At 32.4% G+C, this 27,369-nt stretch overlaps 1 protein-coding gene and 1 long non-coding RNA gene across 2 annotated transcripts in view; one reads left to right on the top strand and one right to left on the bottom strand.

Annotated features, from left to right (window-relative positions):
* LOC143084046 (uncharacterized) overlaps positions 1-27,369 on the bottom strand; it is a 242,736-nt gene that overhangs the window by 158,064 nt on the left and 57,303 nt on the right. The gene's annotated exons all lie outside the window — the stretch shown is intronic.
* Positions 1-27,369, top strand: part of LOC143084045 (uncharacterized) — a 96,015-nt gene that overhangs the window by 59,574 nt on the left and 9,072 nt on the right. Inside the window, exons 3-10 of the mRNA XM_076260463.1 lie at positions 3,785-3,860; positions 9,174-9,416; positions 9,888-10,376; positions 11,483-11,589; positions 16,726-17,179; positions 23,365-24,137; positions 24,796-24,826; positions 25,707-25,978. Of these exons, the coding sequence (XP_076116578.1) occupies positions 3,785-3,860; positions 9,174-9,416; positions 9,888-10,376; positions 11,483-11,589; positions 16,726-17,179; positions 23,365-24,137; positions 24,796-24,826; positions 25,707-25,978 (2,445 nt within the window). The remainder of the gene's footprint in view (positions 1-3,784; positions 3,861-9,173; positions 9,417-9,887; positions 10,377-11,482; positions 11,590-16,725; positions 17,180-23,364; positions 24,138-24,795; positions 24,827-25,706; positions 25,979-27,369) is intronic.

The following is a 27,369-nucleotide window of genomic DNA, read 5'->3' as shown; positions in this document are numbered from 1 at the left end:
AGTGGCCCGGTGTCCTACACGCTCCCTTGGGCGGTGTTGTGTGGGGATTGTTCTGGTGGTGGGATAATATTGTAAAGGACACATCTTCATTAATCATTAGGGAGTGTTCATGGATCCGCTGTACCCTTGCAGTCAATCAAGGGGTGCGTCTAAACTGGCGGAATCTCGAAGTACATACATATGGCGGCCATGACACATTGTTATCTTTGCACCTCTTGCACATGTGAAAAAATATTTAGAACTGACAACAGTCAGATTTCTCTTGTCAAAAGGGTTTTATATTTATATTGCAATAAATTATTCAGAAGGAGGTACTTTTAGATTATATTTCTCATTCTATGAGCATTTTGAATATAATCAACATTCTCCCAGCAGCAACGTACTTCCCTTGTCAACTGAGTCTTGTATAATTTATAAATAGATTCAAACCATTTGAAGTAAAAGGGCATGTAATTCACATGACAAAGGAAACCAATGAATAAAGACAACAATTTAATACGAAAAAGATCCTTTTTAGCTCACCTGGCCCAAAGGGTCAAGTGAGCTTTTCTCATCACTTGTCGTCCGTCATCCGTCGTCGTAGTCGTCCGTCTTCCGTCGTCGTCGTCGTCCGTCGTTAGCTTTTACAAAATTCTTCTCCTCTGAAACTACTGGGCCAAAGTTAACCAAACTTGGCCACAATCATCAAAATGTGTGGCGTGACCCCGCCAAATTTTAGTATTCTTTTAAAAAAAATCTTCTCCTCTGAAACTACAAGGCCAAATTTAACCACACTTGGCCACAATCATCATTGGGGTATCTAGTTTTTAAAAATGTGTGGCGTGACCCGTCCAACCAACCAAGATGACCCCCATTGCTTAAAATAGTACATGGGGTGAAATTTAGATTTTGGCTTATATCTCTGAAACTAAGCATTTAGAGCAAATCTGACGAGGGGTAAAATTGTTTATTTGGTCAAGATTTATCTGACCTGAAATTTTCAGACAAATCTGACAACCAGTTGTTGGGTTGCTGCCCCCAAATTAGTAATTTTAAGCAAATTTTGGTAATTATCTTGAATGTTATTATAGATAGAGATAAACTGTAAACAGCAATAATATTCAACAAAATAAGATCTACAAATAAGTCAACATGACCAAAATTGTCAATTGACCCTTTAAGGAGTTATTGCCCTTTTAGGTAAATTTTTAACAATTTTCATAAATTTTTGTAAATTTTTGTAAATTTTTTAAGAAAATATTTTCAACTGTTATTAAAATGTACTGGGCCAAGTTCATTATAGATAGAGATAATTGTAGCAACAAGAATGTTCAGTATAGAAAGATCTACAAACACATCACCATCACCAAAACACAATTTTGTCATGAATTTATCTGTGTCCATTGTTTAATATGCAAATAGACCAAGGTGAGCGACACAGGCTCTTGAGAACCTCTAGTTATTTATTAAAAACAAAATCTTCTTGTCTGCAAGATTGTAAATTCGTAACTTCCGGGTCCATTTCCTGTCAGAAAAAACATTGAAAATATCAGATTGTACATGGTTTTTAACAAAATTACCAGAATATATGCTTATCCGATTTGCTGATATAGTCTTATAACCAATATTCGATTACACGATGTAATTATTTTTAAACATATAGGGAATGGTTTGGTGTTTTGAAATAATATTACAATAGCCAATATATTCGTTTAGCCGATATCCGATTAGGTGGAGTCTACTGTATTACGAAATATTCCAAATATATCCAACCTAGTCGTGCTAGTGTCGGTATGGTGGGAATTCCACACTACGTAGAAACATGAGAAACAGGAATACCCTTTACTCAGTATTAAAATCATTCGCAGATATCGTGTACAATTTTAAAATCGGGATTTGTTTAATAAACATATTTATAAATGATTCAGTTCCTACGCCATGAAACCAAGAACTATCTTTATGTGGTACTTAAATACAGCTAAATAAAAAAAGCACATGATCTGTTATTGTGACGTAGGTGGCGTTGTTTTCTTGTCATAAAACTTGCTTTGGCTGGTTCTCTCCTTTGCAACGTACGGGTGTCAGAGCAAAACAGAGAAGCAGTCGAGAAACTTGCTTTGATTATTGTAATTTCGTACCCTTACCATTTATATATGCAATTTTGTTCCTCATACTACAATATTTATATTTGTAAAATGATATTAGCAAATCAGTCCAAATAAATCAGCATATACTGTTGACGTCTTCTGTTGCTTTTCTGCCTAGTCCAATAAGGGAAAAAGGCCAATAGCAATACAGGATTTACACTTCTGGTGGCAGATTTTCGCCTTCACATTATGTTGGACGCATTTCAACCTGGAATAGACGTATCAAAAAGAAATTGAAAAGACACATTTTTTTAGCCACTGCTGTACCGGAGGGGGCATTAAGTTTTACCCTTGTCCGTCTGTACATCCGTTCATCCGTACGACCAAAAGTTGGTTTCCGTTCTCTAACTTTAGTTTGTCTCAACCTAATGTTATGATACTTATGCATGATGCTTATTACCTCTAAATACAGATCAGGTTTGAATTTTAAGGGCGTCACTTTTACTGTTTTAGAGTTATGCCCCTTTACAAATGGAAAAAATTGCAAAATGTTTGTTTCCGCTCTCTTACTTAAGTTTGCTTCAATCAAATGTTATGAAACTAATACACAATGCTTATTACTACAATATACAGATCAAGTGCCATCACTTTTACTGTTCTAGAGTTATGCCCTTTGCAAATGGAAAAATTGCTGAAAAATTTCAAAAATTTCAATCAAGTGATAATTTTTTAAACTGGAGTTACCTTCCTTTGTCCATAATTATACTTGAATCAACTACAATCAGTGCTTTTTAAAATCTTAAAAATAAAATTGGAGTTATCCTTCTATGTCCAGAATGGTTGTTGAATCAACTAAACCAATGCTTTATACAATGAAATATTCAATTTTACTACCAACTTATGCACTAAAGCAATTTTTACCATTCAGTGCTTACAAGCACTTGGATTACCATTCAAAGGAAAACTGTCTGAATTTTTTCTCTTTTGTTCTCTTAATTTAAGTTTGTCTCAAGTACATTTAATGAAATATACATATAATGCTTATTACCACTAAACTTAGTTTAAGTTTACATTTTGGCAGCTTCACTTTTACAGTTCTTGAGTAATGTCCCTTTATAACATTATATGCTAGCGGGGGCATCATCTGTGTCCGTATGGACACATTCCCCATTTATTTCAATTTTGAATGACAAGAAAATCTAATTATGATCGTTTTTTATTACGAATTGCGGAAACATTCCACAACCTTTCTGAGTAGAACTTCCAATTTATTATCATTGTTTCATTTCCGTCGACAAAAAAAGACATCATGTCTGAATATTCTTCCCAAGTACATTTACTTTATGTGTGCTAGAGATAGAATTGCATTAGCATAGATTAAGTACCTGGAATGGAAATTAGAAATCTTCATAAAGACTGTGTCTGATGTGTTTATTTCTTGATCTTGTAAGCATTACCAAACATTATATGCAAATTATGGGCAATTTTGAGATTGTTCTTACAATCTTTATTTTCAGTGGCAAAAATGGGCCTTTACGTACGATAGATGTATGATACAAAAAGAAGATGTGGTATTCATTGAAAATGAGACAACTCTTCACAAGAGACCAATTGACACAGAATTTGACAACAATAGATCACTCTACGGCCTTCAATAAAGCTATTTGACAAGTTTTCACATGAGGCATGATAGTTTATTACATGTTTTTCCTTTGTAGACTGCCATGTCAAAGACATTCCAAGAAGTTACTCCTGATGCCCAATCACAGGAACCTGCAGCACCAGTAGTTGGAGGTAAGAATCTTGTATTAATTAGTTAGATACTGGCTGAAATAATAATTACTTGTTTCTAATATATGGAAACTTGAAGACGTGATATGAACTCCAATCAGACAACTTTTCAAATAAGACCAAATGACACAGAAATTATCAATCATAGGTCACCTTACAGCCTTCAACGATGAGCAAAGCCCATACCTCATAACCAGCTGTAAAAGGTCCGGAAGTGACAAATGTAAAACAGTTCAAAAGAGAAAACTATATCACACATCTCATGTATCATAAGAATGAGACCACTGTGACTATATAGGAAATATGTCACAAGACATTGCTGTATGTCACACATCTCCTGTATCATAAGAATGCAACCACTGTGACTTTAGAGGAAATATATCACAAGGCAATACTGTATATCACACATCTCCTGTATCATAAGAATGACACCACTGTGACTATATAGAAAATATGTCACAAGACATTGCTGTATATCACACATCTCCTGTATCATAAGAATGCGACCACTGTGACTTTATAGGAAATATATCACAAGGCATTGCTGTATATCACACATCTCCTGTATCATAAGAATAATTCCACTGTGACTTTATAGGTTATATATCACAAGGTATGATGTATATCACACATCTCCTGTATCATAAGAATAAGATCACTGTGACTTTATAAGAAATATGTCACAAGGCATTGCTGTATATCACACATCTCCTGTATCATAAGAATGCGATCACTGTGACTTTATAGGAAATATATCACAAGGCATTGCTGTATATCACACATCTCCTGTATCATAAGAATGCGACCACTGTGACTTTATAGGAAATATATCACAAGGCATTGCTGTATATCACACATCTCCTGTATCATAAGAATAATTCCACTGTGACTTTATAGGAAATATATCACAAGGTATGATGTATATCACACATCTCCTGTATCATAAGAATAAGATCACTGTGACTTTATAAGAAATATGTCACAAGGCATTATTGTATATCACACATCTCCTGTATCATAAGAATGCGACCACTGTGACTATATACAGTGGCGGATGCAGGAATTTTCGAAAGGGGGGGTGCTAGCCCAGGGCAAAGGGGGGTGCAGGGGGGTGCAAACATATGTCCCGATTCAAATGCATTGATCGGCCAAAATAAAGGGGGGGTGCGGACCCCCGGAACCCCCCCTCTGGATCCGCCACTGATATAGGAAATATATTACAAGGCATTGCTGTATATCACACATCTCCTGTATCATAAGAATGAAACCACTGTGCATTTATAGGAAATATGTCACAAGGCATAGCTGTATATCACACATCTCCTGTATCATAAGAATAAGACCACTGTGACTTTATAGGAAATATGTCACAAGGCATTGCCATATATCATACATCTCCTGTATCATTAGAATGATACCATTGTGACTTTATAGGGAATATGTCACATGGCATTGCTGTATATCACACATCTCCTGTATCACAAGAATACATATCTATCATTATCTTATTGTATTATTTAAGGCGAAGTGTACGTAATTGCAAGCCTCTAGCGGAATACGGGATTAAAAACGTTCGTCGTTAGTAACGCAAGTTATCTTCCTTACTCCAAGAAAGGACACACGAAAGAGAAACTACTTTTTTCGGTCTATCATGAATCCAACAAGCACTGTCTTAAAACCTCATAAAAATTATCTGAATTACTCTAATTAGAAATCAAAGTAATCTATTGTTTTGTGCCGCCTGATTTTAATACACTGTTTTTGTTTTAGACGCGTAGGAGAAGGTATTTCGTTTTTATGATATCAACAGAAGGTGAAAACTTCTCACAACAAAATTATAAACAAAAAAACAAATAAACATGTAACAATTCTACTTCTATTGATATCAAATTAATTAAAATGAAACCTTAATTTACCCTACAATATCGTCTTAAAAAGCCATAGTGTTGAACGAAAAACACACAGTACTCATCGTAAACTTGGTAAAAATTACGAATAATTGATGAAGGACATGTGAATTTAATTATTGAATTAAAAAGATGTTAACATGTTTGTCTTTTGTGTAAATAAAATTTTTAGGACATGATTTATATTCATACAAAAAATAAGACGATACCAAGAGAATAATTTGACCACTAATGCAACACTTTCAAGTTCGAAGAACAAAGATGGAAAACAAACAAAAAATAAACAAATTGGGCTAAAAAAAATAATTACTCAGTAATGTTAAAGTTGTCTCACTCTTACATTTATCTTAAAATAAGTATAAACTTAGTCATTCTACTCCCAGTTTTCAACTTTTTCTACATGTGCAGAAAATAAACAGGTGTCTTCTATTCCATCAGCAATTTATGGGAAAACTAAATCTAAATTTAGAATCAAATTGAAATTGAAAGTACACACGTAAGATAAAATTATAACATGGCATTTCTTCTTTATCAAATTCCAATATTGAGAAGATAGCAAAATTTGTTGTCTTTTATTGTGCCTGAAGTAACATTTTATTCTCAACTATCAATTCAAGATTATGAATGAATAGAATATAGTATAAAAATAGTAAAGAAAAGAGGTCAGGAAAGCTTTGTTACACTTGTAACTGCAATTTAATATTTAGTGGAATGAGAGGTGAAATGAGTTCAGACTATGACATTTCGATAGCATTTTAAAGATTATTTTTTGTGAAATTTTACCAAAGTATACTGCAAGGGATGCTTAACGACCTCAGTGATTTTCAATGAGGATCTCGCACTCGGTCAGCCCTATACTTTAACCTAGTTCATGATTATACAAAAATTGAGAAGCCTGTGGTTTACTAGTCTAATAATGTAAGACTGGAGTTTCACATCATTTACATTCAATGTTTTTTATCGAATAGTTCTTTTTTACTATCAATATTGACCCCCCCTGAAAAAAAATCCGATAAAAAACGTTTTATGTAAATGATATGCAACTATAAAGTCTTATATTATAGGACTAGTGGTTTACTGTTTGTTGTTCTCTTTGGTTTAAGTCTGTCACTTCACATCTGGTATTTGTTTTCCGTAAAAAAAAAATTATAAATAAGGCCTTGTTGATTTTCTCGTTTGAAAATTTTCGCATTTTTCATGTCGGCTGAGTCTTTTGTGGCCTACACATGATGTTTTTTTTCCTTAAATTGTTGAAAACAGTATGGTTGTTTTTATATAAAGTTAACTTATTGCTTACATCGACTTCATTTAACCAGTGACGGGTAGTTGCCTCATTGGAAGTCATACCACATCTCCTTATTTTTTCTATATTACATCTGCTTATTTTTTTCTATAATACATCTCCTTATTTTTTCTATATTATATAAATTGGAAAGCTATGCATTTGTATTATGCAGAGGTTATATTCGTACGGCACTAAACTAGGTAAACCCGTGTAGCAATACTTTAGGAATAATCTCCTTGCATTACACAGTACATTCTTATAAAATTTTATAAGGTAAAAACGTTAAAATGTATAAGCGGGTCCTTCTTTTTTACCTCATTGCGGCCTAAAATATTCTGAAGTTTAAATGAAATCAACACGTTTTAAATTTCAAGCGACCGAAGCGCTTCTCTGGATTAACCTTGATAATTTAGGAACACTAAAGGCTGGACATTTGAAAGACATTGTTTAAATCTGTGTTACCCCACGGGTGACTGGGGAAATGAAATATGGTCACTTTGGTCTTCTCCCGACCGGCAGTGAAATATTTGCCAAAGTGGGGGTCCGTTTGACTGTGCGGGATGGATTAAGTTTGCAGTCACGTCCGGTCAGAATGAGGATGCTAAATCGGATGCATTGTGTAAAGAGAAGGCCATGCTGTTTGCACTTAAAGAACCCTTCCAACAACTCCTTGAGAGTACCGCCGTAGGTGGCCTATTGCACGGCAAAGTTTCTGTCCCTATCAAATGTACCCGCATTTTCCAGACCATCACCCCGGATGACTTCTTTTATGACCAAACCTACCTGTTGTATTTATTGTTAACGTGTTCTCGTCCTGAACATGCATGAAATATTTTCCACTGGGTGTTAAGCAACCAACAATTAATCAATCAATTTAAATCCGTGTATGTGGATTTAAAAAAAATGCATGGAACAAACAAATATTTTTATGTTACTACAACTCCATTCAGCAAACATTGCATCATTCTTTGTCATTTAGTTAAAGAAAGGGAAAGTGATCAAGACGGGAAATTTTGTAGAATAAAATATTTTTTTTGCAGAAGTGCGTCATGTAAACAAGACTTATGAAATAGGTTTAAAATGTAGAATATATTGTATCCAAATCCTCAAATTAAAACCATGCAGGAATGACGAAGATGAAAATATGCAGAAAATAGGTCTACTTTTTTAAAAACAAACATGCAAAAGTGAGATTGAAAACGAGGTGTTTACCCGATCCTAATATTCAAACCAATCAATTTATTCTGACAACACTGTGTATACCAGGACAAATTCAAACTCGATATTTGATTGATTATTTTTTTTAACAATCCATGCAAGCATTAAAAAAGGTGCGGAAACCACTCTAATATAGAACAGATGAAGTTAAAGTCTACAGTAATTTGCGATAAATTTAATTGCAAACTTGCATCTTTTGGCAAATATTAATTAAAATTAGTTAGTTTATTTCCTTATCAATTTATAACACTAGATTATTTGTAATACATATGAAGATGGGTAATACACTCGCAGTCATTGCTACGACATTGCACAGTATAATAGAGTTACGACATAGAGGTTGTGGCGACGTTACTGTAGATAATGACGTCGCCGGATAATTTTAATGTTCCGGCCAAAAAAAGAAACTTCAATAAGGAGTAGCGTAAAAAGTAGCACGGTGCTAAGGACTTTCTTTGCACCGATGGATTCGTCATTCATTTTTGAATCGTATATCAATTTAAAAAAAAATGTATTGACCAACAAAATAGAAGATCTTGATAATGTAAAAATATCTGCTGATTTTGCTGATTTTCCCTATATATCCTTTGTATTTTTGACGCGTCATGCTGTTAATTGCAAAGGCTATCTAAAAAACGGAAACGGTTACCCCTTTATTTTTATTTTCTGGTGTAATTTTACAAGCAGAATCCATAAGTGATATTTAAAAAAAAATCTATTGTGTAGTTTAATTATGTACACTTCGCCTTAAGATAAATTTGTTGAAACAAAACATTTTTCGAGATGAAGAAAAATTGTCTTTGACATTGTCCAGTTTCATAGACAAAAAATTATCTTCGAGTGTGTGTATGCATACATTTTCATTCTCAAACATAACGAAATTTAAATTAATTTTTTTTTTTTCAGAATCCATCGGAAAATGGCAACAGTCTGCCATGTTAAATCGTTTATTAGGGAAGGGCAGCTATGAATCATTTGATATGAGATGCATGGTAACCGGCCAGTTTTCCGTTGGGAAATCGAGTCTTGTAAAGCTGTTAACTGGAGATATGATACCAGATGGTCGACATCCAACTGACGGCATTTCTCTTGTTGAAGGTCGCTGTGGCCTTGACATTGAGACGAAAGAGTGGATTCTTATTGATCCAGGTTAGAAAAGGCATCAGTAGAAATATCTGACCACATTTTAAAAAGGCGCTACTTTGTTAACTGCACCATCAGCAGACATGTTAAAGCACTGAATTAATAGTAGCACACTGTAGCCATTTATTTTGTGCCTTCTATTCACGCACCATATTAATAAAAATATAAAATTTGTGTAAGAAAATCTTAACATCAGTATTAATCATATTAGAAGGATGTTAAGATTTTATATTTTGAAATTGAATTTAAATGTTAAAATTATGCGATGAATTAACATTTATTTTCCATAATCAAAAGTGTCATCAATCAATCAGTTAAACTATGACTCTCTTTGAAATATGTTAATAGCATTATGTGAGTGTTACACCTGATACGATATGATTTTTATCTTAATTCTAATTTTCTTACATTCTTTACTTGGTTTTGACAGTCTGCAGCTGTTTTGGATTGCTCATGATGTATTAAATATAATTTCAGACTCTTATAATGCCCTGGATGTTGTGTATAATAAAGTATTAATGACCTCTCTGGAAGAAGAGGAGGAAAGTGAACAAACCGTAAAATTCAACAAAACTTCAGATACAAGCCCAACTGGTCATACCAAAGCCACACTTTCCTCTTTGCACTCAGAGCAGGCTGCAACGGCACAATCTCTACCACCTAAAAAATCCTCCAATGTGCCTCTCACGGTAAAACAGATGGAAAAGAAAATGAGAACAAGAATGACAAAAGAGGAAATAAGAAGGAAAATGGAAAAGGTCCTCAAAAGTGGAAAGTATAAGATGAAAGTTGGGCGTCTTATCTTCTGGGACTTTGGTGGACAATATGTTTATCTAACAACACACCAGACCTTCATGACGTTTCGTGCATTGTTTCTTGTAGTATTTGATGGGAGCAAAGATTTGCATGAACAGGTTCCTGATGTGATGTGTTTTCCAGGGCAACACATGACGCCAACTCCAGCAGGTAATAAGCATGTTTATTTACTGACCGATAATGCAAGTAGGGTATCTTTATATCTTTCTATAACAGCAGGGTGATAATTTTAAAAAAAATACTGATTTCTCAAAATATCGACCCAAAGACTAAAGATCATTACGTTGGTATTTTGAAGGTGTTACTTTGCCTGAACCAAAACCTAACACTTTCATATTAACCTGTCTTAGACAAATCATAGCATATGATATATTGTAGTTTGATCCATCAACATTTCATACAAAAAGTCAAATTTTCTTTTTATCAGTTCTTTTACGCATGTTTTAATTGAAGGAATAAAGCTTCTTACTGATTTATATAATTTTCAAATGATATAATTCCAGAGTTATGGAACTTTGTTCACTACATGCTTTAAGTATTATTGAATCTGTACTGAACAACATACATCGTTAGAAACCCACATTCTGTATCCATATTTCCAGTTATTTCATAGAATTTAATATTTATATACAATGTTACCTTCTTATAACTGATTACAATTAGTCAAAATTAATATGAAATATTTAGATAAGATCAAATTCTTGAAAAAATGCGTGATATTTTAGTTTTCCGTTTTGACTTCTTAAAAAAAATCAAAATAAATCTTAGGAAATGTAGACTACTTATCAACTATATTACCTTGCTTAAATATCTGTTATCAAGTCAAGGGACACAGTTAAATATAGACCCTAATATGGACAGTGTTTAACTTGCAAATGTTTTCCATACAACCTGTTAAATTTATTTCCTTATATTTTATGCATAAAAATTAGTAAGTAGGGGGATGAAATTACATGTAAAAATAATTTCGGACATCCATTTTGGTAAAGTAGTGATTTGGTCGAGTTTGAACAGGTCAAATTTAATGTATACAAATAAAGCTGTCAAATTTGATTATAGAACCTTAACCTGACATTTTCTATATTTGATGTAGAGCTATAGATTTTTTAGATATAGCAGGTGTAATTTTTTTATTTTTTCATTATTTTTTTCAATAACGGGTTAACAAGACAAAAGACAATGCAAATCTTTTAAAAATGCAGAATGTATATACTTTTTTATACTTCTTTTACGACCGATTTGATTTTATTTTGCAGTATTCTTGCAATATTGGGTTAATTCCATCCTAACCTATTGTAAGGTTGTATATGCAGGCATTCCTAAGATCTTGTTTGTTGCCACTCACAAGGATAAAGTATCAAGGGTAAGCGATATCTTGTTAGCTTTTTAATGTAATTGTACAAATTTGCCTAATAAAATATTATGCTTACATAATGATGTCATGACCATATGTATCAACTTGACCTGCATTGTTGTGAAATTACAAATTAAAAGAATAAGATCCCTATTGATTTGTAGGTAGTACACTTAAGATCATATTACGGGGCCATTAAATATAGTAGAAAATATGAAGAACCACTAGTAGATAGGTAAATAATCAATATTCAATTTGATATATCTTATTTTCATGGAGCTCATTTGGCCACACCATTCTCAGTAATGGTCTATTGACTACAACAATTGCTCAGTTTATATGTTAAAGTTAGTTTGTATTTGAGTAAGTTTTATTTCAACGAATATGTTGTCAGTTAGAAACTTTAGCATTTAGTTGTACTGCACCAGATGCATTTTTCAACAATACATTTCAAGGATGCAAGAGGCCAAAATGTTTAAAAGTCCAAAACATAATACACAAATAAAATAGACCAACAATACAGCCAAAACTGTAGAATGAATGCACAAGGACAATACATTCTTTTTATACGACCGCAAACATTTTAATTTTTCGTCGTATATTGCTATCACGTTGGCGTCGTCGTCGTCGTCGTCCGAATACTTTTAGTTTTCGCACTCTTACTTAAGTAAAAGTGAATAGAAATCTATAAAATTTTAACACAAGGTTTATGACCACAAAATGAAGGTTGGGATTGATTTTGGGAGTTTTGGTCCCAATATTTTAGGAATTAGGGGCCAAAAAGGGCCCAAATAAGCATTTTCTTGGTTTTCGCACTATAACTTAAGCTTAAGTAAATTGAAATCTATGAAATTTTGTCACAAGGTTTATGACCATAAAAGGAAGGTTGGGATTTATTTTGGGAGTATTGGTTCCAACAGTTTAGGAATTATGGGCCAAAAAAGGGCCCAAATAAGCATTATTCTTGGTTTTCGTACAATAACTTTAGTATAAGTAAATAGAAATCAATGAAATTTAAACACAAGGTTTATGAACACAAAAGGAAGGTTGGGATTGATTTTGGGAGTTAAGGTCCCAACAGTTTAGGAATGAGGGGCCAAAAAGGGGCCCAAATATGCATTTTCTTGGTTTTCGCACCATAACTTTAGTATTAGTAAATAGAAATCTATGAAATTTAAACACAAGGTTTATGACCATAAAAGGAAGGTTGGGTTTGATTTTGGGAGGTTTGGTCCCAACAGTTTAAGAATAAGGGGCCCAAAGGGTCCAAAATTGAACTTTGTTTGATTTCATCAAAAATTGAATAATTGGGGTTTTTTGATATGCCGAATCTAACTGTGTATGTAGATTCTTAATTGTTGGTCCCGTTTTCAAATTGGTCTACATTAAGGTCCAAAGGGTCCAAAATTAAACTTAGTTTGATTTTAACAAAAATTGAATTCTTGGTTTTCTTTGATATGCTGAATCTAAAAATGTACTTAGATTTTGGGTTATTGGCCCAGTTTTCAAGTTGGTCCAAATCGCAGTCCAAAATTAAACTTTGTTCGATTTCATCAAAAATAGAATAATTGGGGTTCTTTGATACGCCAAATCTAACTGTGTATGTAGATTTCTTAATTTTTGGTCCCGTTTTCAAATTGGTCTACATTAAAATCCAAAGGGTCCAAAAATTAAACTAAGTTTGATTTTAACAAAAAAATGAATTCTTGGGCTTTTTTGATATGCTGAATCTAAACATATACTTAGATTTTTATACGACCGCAAAAATCACGTTGGCGTCGTTGTCGTCGTCGTCCGATTACTTTTAGTTTTCGCACTATAACTTTAGTAAAAGTGAAAAGAAATCTATGAAATTTTAACACAAGGTTTATGACCACAAAAGGAAGGTTGGGATTGATTTTGGGAGTTTTGGTCCCAACATTTTAGGAATTAGGGGCCAAAAAGGGCCCAAATAAGCATTTTCTTGGTTTTCGCACTATAACTTTAGATTAAGTTAATACAAATCTATGAAATTTTGACACAAGGTTTATGACCACAAAAAGAAGGTTAGGATTGATTTTGGGAGTTTTGGTTCCAACAGTTTAGGAATTAGGGGCCAAAAAAGGGCCCAAATAAGCATTATTCTTGGTTTTCGCACAATAACTTAAGTATAAGTTAATAGATTTCAGTGAAATTTTGACACAAGGTTTATGACCACAAAAAGAAGGTTGGGATTGATTTTAGGAGTTGAGGTCCAAACAGTTTAGGAATTAGGGGCCAAAAAGGGCCCAAATAAGCATTATTCTTGGTTTTTGCACCATTACTTTAGTATAAGTAAATAGAAATCTATGAAATTTAAACACAAGGTTTATGACCATAAAAGGAAGGTTGGGTTTGATTGTGGGAGATTTGGTCCCAACAGTTTAGGAATTAGGGGCCCAAAGGGTCCAAAATTGAACTTTGTTTGATTTCATCAAAAATTGAATAATTGGGGTTCTTTGATATGCTAAATCTAACTGTGTATGTAGATTCTTAATTTTTGGTCCCGTTTTCAAATTGGTCTACATTAAGGTCCAAAAGGGTCCAAAATTAAACTTAGTTTGATTTTTAACAAAAATTGAATCCTTGGGGTTGTTTAATATGTTGAATCTAAAAATGTACTTAGATTTTTGATTATTGGCCCAGTTTTCAAGTTGGTCCAAATCGGGGTCCAAAATTAAACTTTGTTTGATTTTTTCAAAAATTGAATAAGTGGGGTTCTTTGATATGCCAAATCTAACTGTCACGAGTGTGCATGTAGATTCTTAATTTTAGGTCCCGTTTTCAAATTGGTCTACATTAAAGTCCAAAGGGTCCAAAATTAAACTAAATTTGATTTTAACAAAAATTGATTTCTTGGGCTTTTTTGATATGCTGAATCTAAACATGTGCCGTACTTAGATTTTTGTTCATGGGCCCAGTTTTCAAGTTGGTTCAAATCAGGATCCAAAATTATTATATTAAGTATTGTGCAATAGCAAGAAATTTTCAATTGCACAGTATTCAGCAATAGCAAGAAATCTTCAATTGCACAGTATTGTGCAATAGCAAGAAATTTTCAATTGCTCAGTATTGCGCAATAGCAAGAAAATCTTCTATTGCACAGTATATTGTGCAATAGCAAATATTTTCAATTGCACAGTATTGCGCAATAACCAGAAATATCTAATTGCACAATATTGTGCAATAGCAAGAAATTTGCAATTGATTGGAGTTATCTTTCTTTGTCCAGAATAGTAGTTGAGTCAACTTAAATCATTGTTTTATACAATATAAAATGCATATTCACTTTAACTACCAACTGATAAATTAAAACAATCTTTACAAATCAGTGATAACAAGCACCTTTTGTTACATTTTAATATTTTATGATGTATTTAAATGAGTAGTTATTGTTGCAAACTCCATTAGAAATTTGAATTGAGATCAGTTTTGGAAAAAGGGAAAGGGGGATGTGAAAAAAAATGGGGAAGGGGGGGTTAAATTTTTCTCATTTCAGATTTCATAAATAAAAAGAAAATTTCTTTAAACATTTTTTTGAGAGGATTAATATTCAACAGCATAGTGAATTGCTTAAAGGCAAAAAAAAATTTAAGTTCATTAGACCACATTCATTCTGTGTCCGAAACCTATGCTGTGTCAACTATTTAATCACAATCCAAATTTAGAGGTGTATCCAGCTTGAATGTTGTGTCCATACTTGCCCCAACCGTGCAGGGTTCAACCTCTGCGGTCGTATAAAGCTGCGCCCTGTGGAGCATCTGGTTTTTAAAATAAGTCTAATCTTTTATAACTACAATTTTAAAAATATACAATATCCGTATTTTCACACAAATACCGAAATACTGGGTACTGGGTACTATGCTATTAATAGCCCTGTTTTAGATTTGTTGACGATTCATTATAATGTTACTTATTTTTACTAGTGTTTCCAAAAGCTGGTTATACAGTGTAAATTACAAAAAAAATGCAATAGCAAGTTTATCTTTTAAACAAATATAGTAGTCAGATCACTTTATTTCTCTTTGAATTAAAAGTTTAACAACTGGTAACAATTTCAGACTTTTGTCTTTAAAACTATCAGAGCTAGGTTAAACGAGTAATTTAACATTGAAGAGTATCTACTCTGAAAATTTTCGATGCTAGTTGGAATGTTCTGAAGAAAACAATTACAGAACTTACATTCAACCACCCATTTTGGGGAGAGAGAATGCCAAATGCATGTGTACCACTAGAGCTCGAGATCGCCAAATTAGTGTCAGAAGGAAAACAAATTATGTCACTGGGAAAAGTTAAAGAATTAAATGCCATCAGCGAGGTTTAACAGTGCCCTATACTAATCTTGTTGTTGGTTTGTCAGAACTTTTATTTGCAGTTAGTCAAAATTGTTCCTTTTTCATCACAGCGTTAAAATTTTTGAAGTGCAGACATTTATTTCATTCTGTTGTTAAAAATTTGAAAAAAGATGTCTGTGTTAATGTTCGTTTTGTAAACTAAAAAAAATTTAATATTTTAAAAGATTTACATTTAGATACAATAACATTAACGGTACCAATTTTCCTGCACCAGATGTGCATTGCGACAATACACGTCTCTTCAGTGATGCTCGTAGCCAAAATATTTGAAATCCAAAGCTTAAATAAAAGATGAAGAGCTATAATCCGAAAGGTCCAAAAAGTTTAGCCAAATCCTTGAAAGGATTCAGAGCTTTGCATGAGGGAGATACATTCCTAAATTTATAATAATTTCTTATAATTTGTAACAGCAAATTTTAATAACACCAAAACAATCTGATTTACTGGCTACTGGGCTGGTGATACCCTCGGGGACTAACAGTTCACCAGCAGAGGCATCGACCCAGCATACAACTATAGAACTACATAATTTCTTAATTGAAAATTTATTAAAACAATGATTAACAAAACTTTGAGAATGTTAGTATTCTAGAGAAATTTAACCTTTAAGAATAGATGTATCTATATCTATTCTGAAACTTTTCGATAAATCTAATGATAGTCTAGTTGGATTGTTCCATCATTGAAGATGCACATGAATCATGGTGTGCGATACATGCTCTTTAAGCCTCATTTATATGTATTTATATGGCAACTCTTAATATTTTAATAGGAGAATGTTGATGCACGACGTGAAGAACTTTACAATGGAATTGAGGAGTTGTTTAAAGACCACGAGGGACAACATCATCTGGTCCTTAAGCCTCTAATATTTGTCAATGCCAAAGATCAAGGTGACCCAGAAATAGAAGTTCTAAAGAAAACAATCACAGAGCTAACATTCAGCCACCCATGTTGGGGAGAGAGAATGCCTAATGCATGTGTACCACTAGAGCTCGAGATCGCCGAATTAGTAGCAGAAGGAAAACAAATTATGTCATTGGTTGAAGTTGAAGAATTAAATGCCATCAGCGAGGTGTCTGTCCTGTCTCCTGAGCAGCTGACTGATTTCCTTCATTATCAACACTCTCTTGGGAAGATTGTTTATTTTGATAATCCACAGCTGAGAGATAATGTTATCATAAGTCCCCTTCTGATGGTGGAAGTTATGAGATCTTTCATTACAGGTGTGTATATATTTTCATTGAGTAGTGATGCTATTGCTGGTTAAAAAAACAATATGCCAAATATTGTTGATCAGCCATTTTTAAAAGCACTTGGGACAATGGAACGGTGCCCTATACGAATCTTCTTGTTGGTTTGTCAGAGCTTTGGCATGTTTAATAACATTAATTTTATACTTTTTTCCTCACAGCGTTAATATTTTTGAAGTGCACACATTTGTTTTATTCTGTTAATGCTTAACCAAACTTTTAGAATGCAAGTATTCCTACCCTGTTTTAAATTATTAGTACCAACACAATTATGTTTTGAGACAATATGTCGTTGTTATATTCATACCGCAACTCTTACACCTAAGGGAGTATTGTTTGCCAATGTCAAAAAAAAATGTCCAAAATTAATATTGTTGATCAGCCATTTTTAAAAGCACTTGGGACAATGGAACGGTGCCCTATACGAATCTTCTTGTTGGTTTGTTAGAGCTTTAAAAACATTTATATTTTTTTCCTCACAGCGTTAATATTTTTGAAGTGCACACATTTGTTTTATTCTGTTGTTAAAAATTTGAAAAAAGATGTCTGTTTTAACGTTTGTTTTGTAAAAACACAATTGCAAATTTTGAAGAAAAAAAGTTTCGTTGGCTTAAACTGAAACAGATAATAAATATGCTAAAATATTTAGGTATAAGTATAGAACTACCTAACTTATTAATTTAAAATTCATTAAAACAATGCTTCACCAAACTTTTAGAATGCAAGTTTTCCTACCCTGTTTTAAATTATTAGTACCAACACAATTATGTTTTGAGACAATATGTCGTTGTTATATTCATACTGCAACTCTTACACCTAAGGGAGTATGTTTCCAATGTCAAAAATGTAACTCTACTCACTTTTTAGTTGTATTGGGGGAAAGAAATCTCATCCAGAAATCTAAACCTTAACAATGGAACATAAATTCCTTGTAAAGTTAATATCCTATTTATCTATTAGAACTACATACACTGCCTGCGATTAATCCAGTAATCAGCTGTTGAAATATCACATACAATTTCTGTGAAATAAAACTAAAACTTTACCAAAACGAATGGAATGTCTTATTTAGATCAAGTCAAACTCTTAAAGAAAAGTTTCCACTAGAATACTAGTATACTTGAAGTAGTTAACTTTACCCCAAAAAAAAAAATAAAAGAATGAACATAACATTAAGATCAAAGACAACAATTGACTGACAAAGTGTCATCATGAGTTACTGCTAAATATCATCTTTTGTAACTCTGAAGTGAAACTTGGCGTAATATATTAAGGTTATTGTCATAATGGTAACACATTCGTCATCACTTGCATCATTGCTATACGATTGTTTTCTACCCAATATATTGAATATTTACCAAAGTTGAAATTTAATGAAAACAACCATATATTGGTTTAATAACGACTATCTGCCTTCAAATAAACAGTCACTTACAGTATACCAATGATAATTAAACCCAACAAAATCAATCAGAATTAATAACGACTATCTGCCTTCAAATAAACAGTCACTTACAATGATTATTAAACCCAACAAAATCAATCAGAAAAATGCAAAAGGCGGTTAGGGACTTCATTACTAAATAAATTCAATTTTCCATCACGAAAAGGAGCAGTTTTGATTGAACGATACATTCAAACCACATTCAATCATTGTCATTTATGTTGGTCGTACAAAACGCATGTTCACACATTATTCAATACATGTGCATGCCTTTTTGTCGAGCCTTGGACTTTTGTCGAAAAAGTGAGACATAGCGATCTTACATTCCGTTGTCGTGGTCGTCCTCCACAAATATGCACTCTGTGGTAAACGTTTTTGGAATTTTCGATAACTTTCTTAAATAAAGGCAACAGTAGGATACCGCTGTTCAAAATTTATAAATCGATAGAGAAAAAAACAAAAAGTTACAAACTTAAACAGAGGAAAACGTATCAAATATAAGAGAACAACGACACAACAGAGACACAACACCGAAACGTAACACACACAGAAATGAACTATAGTCATTAATGTAAATAAAGGCAACAGTAGTATACCGCTGTTCAAACTCATAAATCCATGGACAAAAAACAAAATCGGGGTAACAAACTAAAACTGACGGAAACGCATAAATATAAGAGGAGAACAACGACACAACACTACAATGTTACTAACACACACAGAAACGGACCAAGCATCAGACAAAATCCCACGAGAATAACAAATATAACATCAAAACCAAATACATGAATTTAGGATAGACAAGTACCGTGACACGTCTTATCGCAATGTCAATTTCGATCAAAAATAAGAGAAAACAAACGACGCAACGTTAAATTGTAACACACACAGAAACGAACTATAATATAACAATGGCCATATTCCTGACTTGGTACAGGACATTTTTAAAGGACAAAATGGTGGGTTGAACCTGGTTTTGTGGCATGCCAAACCTCGCACTTTAATGGCAATGTTAAATATAACATAGAAATGACAACATAATATTACAGGACTACAATTGGCCTAGCCACAATCAGATGTGCATTTTGTGTTTCACATGAAGTCAAAAATGAGTATCACCTCAGGGAAAAACTCTTTTGATATTTTGGTTCAAAAATGGTTTAAATTATGAAAAATTGCCATCGTTAGGCTAACACTGGAAGCATTTATATAATTCCATGCAGTTTTTGAAGGAAATATTTAATATTTTTATTAAATAAATGGTGTTTAAAAACTGTATAATTTTCTTTAATGGTTGCCTTCAAGACATGGTCACCAGTGACAGATTTTTGGTCAATGACAAAGACAACAAAATATGTTTAGAACTATTGAATATCAAACATTTTAATTGAAAAAAAAATAACAAGAGCATGTTTGACTCACAGTTATTTCAAACAACAGTAGCGTTCTTTGATCATTAATCTTATCTGATAAAACTGTATCTAAAATTATCTATAAATAACAAAACTTCCAAAAAAACCCTTTCTTTTGGTGTATAGAACATTAAAATAACTTGATGCATATTCTTACAATAAACAATCAAACTTAGCAATACAATTTATATGTTTTGTCTACGGACAAGACATTGTATTCATATTTAATGAAATGCATTATTAAAACCTAATTTTGATATAGCTGAAAGTGTTATCTTGAAAGAAAAAACATACATTTTATCAGGTTTATCTATTAAATAATGCTTAACTTCGAGGAAAATGGAAACAAATACATTTTGATAATGTCTACGGACAAGACATTTTATTGATATTCAATTAAATGCTTTCAAAGATGATTGTTAAAGTTAAGATTAAAAGTTACTAATTAAGTTTTAAGCGGTGTTTTTTAATTTTGGAAAATATAAAAATGTACCCATAATTCTTTACATATCTCAATAATTTATTGATTAAGCCAAAATGAAGACACATTCTTTTAACTGAAATCCATATATCTGACTGTTTAAAACAATCAAACTATCACTAAAACTCAATTTTGACATAGTTGAATGTGTTCTCTTGAAAAAATAACATACATTTTACCTATCAAATTAGGCTGAACTCAAGGAAATTGGATACGAATATATTGTGGTAATGTCTACGGACAAGACAATTTTAGTTAAAAAAAAAATCTGTTACAATTAATTGTGACTATATTTATGTTGAAAATACTGAGTTTTAATTTGAATAGATAACTTTCATCACTTATAAATAAGATTTAAGTTCCATAGCAGACAAATAATTGAATTTAATACTTGTTATGTACAAGTGTCTTGTCCGTAGACACTTCCTCATCTGCTGTTAATACTGAAATGCAAAAGATAAAGTTAGAGAGAGAGAAATACTTTTTCTTCATTTGATTTAGTTAATCTTTTAAGGTATGCAGCAACTGGAATAAACAATATTGAAGTAAAACAAGGTATGCTTTTTATGACTGATAATCTGACACTTTTTAAAATCCACTCCTGTAAAGTAATTTTACAAAAATTGAGAACACTTAAATTACCATTTATTTATTTAAAATAAGATATTTCTAAGTTTAAACAACACATAGGACTAATTAAGACCCATAAAGCCAAGCAATATTGATAAAAAGACATGTCTACGGACAAGACATGTGTCTACAGACAAGACATTTTGACATATTTTTTAATTTTTTCCTCTATTAATAGATGGTAGAAAAAAATATTAGTAGTGTTTTCATATCTACAAAAGAACAGGAACTTAGGGATGCAACATTAATGTAATTATGCTTCCAGTTTACTGGGGAATGCATGTCTACGAACAAGACATTTTTTCACTTTATTTGTATATCCAACTTTGATGGCATATTTCTCCAGCTAGGGTACTTCAATTTTGATAAATGAGGTAGTTTTTGATAATGTATATACTAGAAGAGAAAACAAAACACATAATAGCATAAATTTGATTTATTTTTCTCTTTTATCATTACACTCAAGCAAGCTAAAAACACAAGTACAAAATTGCATAACAAGCACATAGTATTCAACTTTTTATCATAACTTTGTAACCACTGAAGATTTTTTGTTGCAACAAACAGCAAAAGAAAGATGAATAAATTGTCTATAGCAATGAACCAATAATGTAGTTCAAATTAAGTTCACTTATTAACTATCAATTGATAAAAACAGTGAAATTTTAAATGAAACAACATAACGTGAAATTTTGCCTATTTTCAGCATGTATTTTAGTGTTTTTTTTCAAAACGGTAACACCTATACATGATATTTGATATTCATTGTGAAGCCCTACATTCTCTTCTTCAGTTCAAAGATGTATTACTTATGTATAGTTTATCTTCTTGTCTTTACAAGCCTATAACATAGACCCAATATGAAATGCACATCTGATCTTGGCTAGGCCGTATACAAATAAATAGGAAAACGTATTAGACAAAGAAACACATGATTAATGAATAACAAAAAGCATTTGAAAAACTTTAACCACTGAGTGAATATAATTTTAGGTTTAAAATTCAATACGCCAAAAACGCGCCTCGTCCACACAAGACTCACCAGTGACGCCCAGATATAAAAGATCGAAAGCGAAAAAAAGTACAAAGTAACAATGGCCATTTTCCTGACTTGGTATAGGGCATTTTATGAAGAAATGGTGGGTTGAACCTGGTTTTGTGGAATGCCAAACCTCCCGCTTTAATCGCAGTGTTAATTACAACATTAAAATGACAACATTACATGACAGGGTTACAATAAATAAACAGATAAATGGGAGAAAATAAAGGACAGAGAAACAAAAAAATAATAGCCATCCAAAGGTAACAGGTTAAAAAATATTTTTAAACACCAGACGCCTGCTACGTCCACACAAAAACTTAAACTGTCCTAGATTTCTACAAAACTTGGACAGAAGCTTTTGTTTTTGATGTGTTTTATTGTTTGATTTTGCCATGTAATTATGTACTTTCCAAATTGATTTTCTTCTAAGTTTAGTATTTTTGTGATGTTACTTTTTGTTTATGATCATTACAAAGTATTCAGAAGTTTTAATTTTTTTTTACAAATGAACTTAGTTTTTCTGCCACAAAAAAAATATATTCACTCTGTGGTTAAAGTTTTTAAAATGTTTATAACTATCTGACATTATCCTGGATTTATACTTATACTAAACTTTGACAGAAGCTTGTTTATTATCCAAAAATAGTAGCTAGAAGAAAATTTTGTTAAAATTTTATTCCTGTTTTTCTGTACTTTACTTGTACATGGACTTAGTTTTTCTTACAGTTAATATAACATAGTCTGCAGTTAAAGTTTTTAAAACATTTATTAAAACTATACTGGATTTTTATCAAACATGGACAGAAGCTTCTAATAATAAAAAGATAGTTTCGAGAGGAATATTACATTAATTGTGTTCCTCATTTGTGTTGGGCCTGCGATTAACAGCAAAAGTAGGCGAGACACTGGGTTCAGCGGAACCCTTCAAAATTGTTTGTGCTAATATTTTTCCAATTGCAAAAATATTCATTTTTTTTACTCAAATGATTTGAAAACATAATAAGGAATAAAAATTTGTTTTGCAATAGGACATTTAATTCAATTAACAAGACTAGTTTGTTTTCCTGTGCTGCTCTAGGTGAGCCTTATCAATATGTTTGACTTTTATTTCATGTCTTAAGATAACATTTGTTTATTTTCATAACATAGATGTGGAATTCTGGCCAAAAGAAGATAAAACAAGGAAAACCTTCAAAACGATGTCTGAAAATGGAATGATACAAAAAGTAGACCTCTACCAGATTTGGGAGCAAGAAGAATTCCGTCAGATTTTACCATTTAAAGAGTACATATTTGATATGCTGATACACCTAGATATCGTATCTGAACAGCGTAGATATGATTCAAAAACAGGAAGTCGTCTACAAATAGAAAACTTCTTTGTACCCTGTATGCTAACACAAAGAAATGAGACAGATTACTTGACACAAGAATGTACGCCAGAAAGGACTCTCAGTTTGGCCTTTGTTTTCAAAGGAACCATTATACCTCCAGCTTTACCAAATCGTCTCATATGCGCATGTCTCAGTATGTGGACATTGAAGCAATACCATGGAAGGAAACTTATGTTTTCTGGGTTTATCGGGTTATCATTTGATAAAGAACATGATATTGTTGTCTGTGTAGAAGGAAATAAGATCGTATTGCACCTAGTCCACAAGCGCTCAAAGGGTTTGATAATACCTGATATAGCCACTGGTGTCCGGGATTGTTTGTTTGTTACTTTAGAGAGAATTTCCGAATTTTATCAGTCTTCCATCCATTGTAAAGCCAGCAGCAAGTTACCCTTCCACACCGAGTATTCCTGCTCGAAATTAAAATGTTTCATTTCGGAAAACAAGATGGCTTCTGACACTGAGGAATGTATTTGCGAACACGGTGAAAACATCAAAAATAGCTGGAGTATCTGGAACAAGAAAAGGGTATGTATTCACTTTTACTGGTACATCAATGAGTGCAATTTATAATTTTATTTTTAAGCCTGTGCATATGTCGTTAAGCTCCCTTATTTCAGAATTTGCATTCAAATGTTAGACATTCAAGCTTTCAGCTCTTTAAAAGAAATAAGATATGCTTTATGAGTGTCAATGCGACAACTCACCACTATAAACCAAAATGACGTAGAATTCAGCAACTATATGGCGCCGTAAGGCTTTCAACAATTAGCAAAATATATGTCACATATCAAGCTCTAAAAGTTGTTATCTAAAAATATTCATACATTCAGAGACAAATTTTATATTTGTACAAACTTGTTAATGTTGGTATGATAGTAACTAAACAGCACAGGACGAATGACAGAGGGTCAAACTGATGATAATGTTGCTATAACATCTCTTTATTTAACCCATTTTCAGTGTAAAATAGAGGAGCAGATTGATATTTGTAATATTTACCTGACATTGCTTGTGGTAACTTTCAGCATTTGTCAATATTGTATTTTTGTTTATCATGTGTGCTTTGTCATTAATTTCACACATTTTACAAAATAAAATATTTGTTGTGGACCGATAAGCAAGTAGGTTGCCTACATGGAATTGTGCAAACACTTGAATTGTAGAGTTATTTTCTATTTTACAGGAACAAAATCAGTGTGATGCTAATTGTCCAGGTAAATGTATTATTTCTCTGTCTGCACTTGCTTATTTTTGACCAGAGTTAACATTTAACTTATGAAAATATCCAATTTCATAGTTCATGTCATAAACCATGCTACTGACATGCGTTAGTGCTGATAATTGTTTTCAACATAATGATATTTCACATATATATATCAGATTGGAAAATCTGTGGAAAAGTAATGGGTTTTTACCATCTGAGTTTACAATTACCAAAGTTAGATTTGGTATGAGTTCCAATGAGACAACTCTCCATCCAAGTCACAATTAATAAAAGTAAACTATTATAGGTCAAGGTACGGTCTTCAACAGGGAGCCTTGGCTCGCACCAAACAGCAATCTATGAAGGGCCTCAAAAATTACTAGACTGTGTAAAAGCATTCAAATGGGAAAAAACAACGGTCTAATCTATATAAAAAAAAGAGAAGCGAGAAACACTTATGAACCACATCAACAAACGACAACTACTGTACATCAGATTCCTGACTTAGGACAGGTGCAACCAATTGCAGCGGGATTAAAGGTTTTTATGGCACTTAAACCTTTTCAAAAGGTGCATGTATTAGTAACTTTCAATTTAAAAAAAATATGATTTACAAGATTAATTGCTGTAAATTATTAAAGTATATCTCAGAACAATTATAAGTTAATTGTCTACGGTTGCTGTCACAAAATGAAGTATGTGCAACATTAAAATTAATATATTTAGGTGTATTTTGTGAACATAGTTTCTCAGAAATTAGAATAAGGTCACTGCATATGTTGCCAATATTGCGTACCCAATAGCTATTGATGTTAAATAGTTATCTCGTCATATATCAGTATACTAACATTCTATCTTCACAAAGTTTATGTTTTTTAAATCATGTTTAGGTTTGAGTGAAGATGCACTATCTCAGATTCCAAGTGACAAAGAATTGCTCCGGCTGTCTGTTAATTGTGAGACACGCATGCTTCACGATTTGGCTCTCCATCTTGGAATGAGAGAGACGGTATGGCGTGATATGGAATACAACTACCCAGGAAATGCACAGCTTGTTAAGTTTTTCACACTGATGCATTTGAAAGAGAATGATGAAATAACATTCACAGAATTGGACAACGGATTGAGAGAAATGGAAATAACACCACATACATTATGTGTGGTAAGTAATTACTGCAATGGACTGGCACAATTGTATTTTTCTTTCTATATATTTGGTATATTCTATGGTTTCAAGGTGTACATGTCTTTCTTGTAGTGTTCATCTGAAAATGACCTAAAAAAATCATTGGAAATTACCAAGACCTAATAGAGACATATGCAATGTCATTTTAAATTATAGATTCTAGTTTTGATATTGTGTATCATTTAATTTTACTTCAGTTTCCCTTTATTTATCTTTTTTCTTTGATCTTATGATTTTTGATATGACTCACTTTCTGTACATACTACCATCAGATTTTTGTTGAGCCTACAAAATTAATTTCGCGAACGTGAAACATAGCAATCCTAGATTCCGGTTAAGGCGGCGGTGGCAACGTAAGCATTAAAGTTCAGTCTGTGTTTAAAGTTTTCTATTAGATATCATTAACTTTTTCAAACCGTCCTGGAATATTATAAAGTGTAGATCCTTGTAAATGACCAACATACAGTATCTAGAGCAAAATTTGGGAAATTTTTGTTTTTGTTGTTCCATATATTAAAGTGGCTTTAGCTACGAAGGAAAACATATGAAAATGAAAGAGTGACATAACTATTCGCTTTTAGTAGCCATTGTTGGTCAATTTTGTCAAAAAAGCTAAGAAACAAAGCTAATAAATTATTCGCTTGTGGATAACTCGACCTGTATTGGATTATGTATTTAATTGACCTTTTTTTATTGCATTAGCTAGAGATGGGTTTTGCATTAATAATGGGTTCTTAGTTATTATAATGAAAATAATGTCAACATGAAACAATGAATAATTTGATTGACCGATTCTATAAAGGTAAAAACGATGATTATCATATATTTTAACCTTTACAAAATGACATAGAAAAAACAATTATTTAAGTTTGCTATCTCTCTATTTATATCATTTATTATGTTGCTAATGGGTAATATGACCGTTAGCAGTCTTAGGAGGTCACTTCAATTGTTAATTAGATGGCATATAGACTAGAATACACACGAAAGGCTTATGCATATTATCGACTCCGTGCATTGTGAATTGTTTATTTAGGACTTTTTTATAATCTAAATATACATATTAGTAGTTGTAAATAAAGGCGACAGTAGTATACCGATGTTCAAACTCATAAATCCATGGACAAAAAACAAAATTGGGGAAACAAACTAAAACTGGGGGAAACGCATTAAATATAAGAGGAGAACAACAACACAACACTACAATGTAACACACACAGAAAAATCAATATCGATAAGCATGAAGTTGACACCCACTGCGTCATGATAAATAGACTTTTAACAGTTAATAAGTAGATAGAGTCTAGGGTTAAAGTTTGTTTCACATCAACATGATACATCACATTGTCAAACCTGCCTGGATTTTA

The sequence above is a fragment of the Mytilus galloprovincialis genome, chromosome 7 (assembly GCF_965363235.1).
Source record: "Mytilus galloprovincialis chromosome 7, xbMytGall1.hap1.1, whole genome shotgun sequence".
In the NCBI taxonomy this organism is placed as follows: Eukaryota; Metazoa; Mollusca; class Bivalvia; order Mytilida; family Mytilidae; genus Mytilus; species Mytilus galloprovincialis.
The sequence above is the reverse complement of the archived record's forward strand: the minus strand, read 5'-3'. Positions and strand labels throughout refer to the sequence as shown.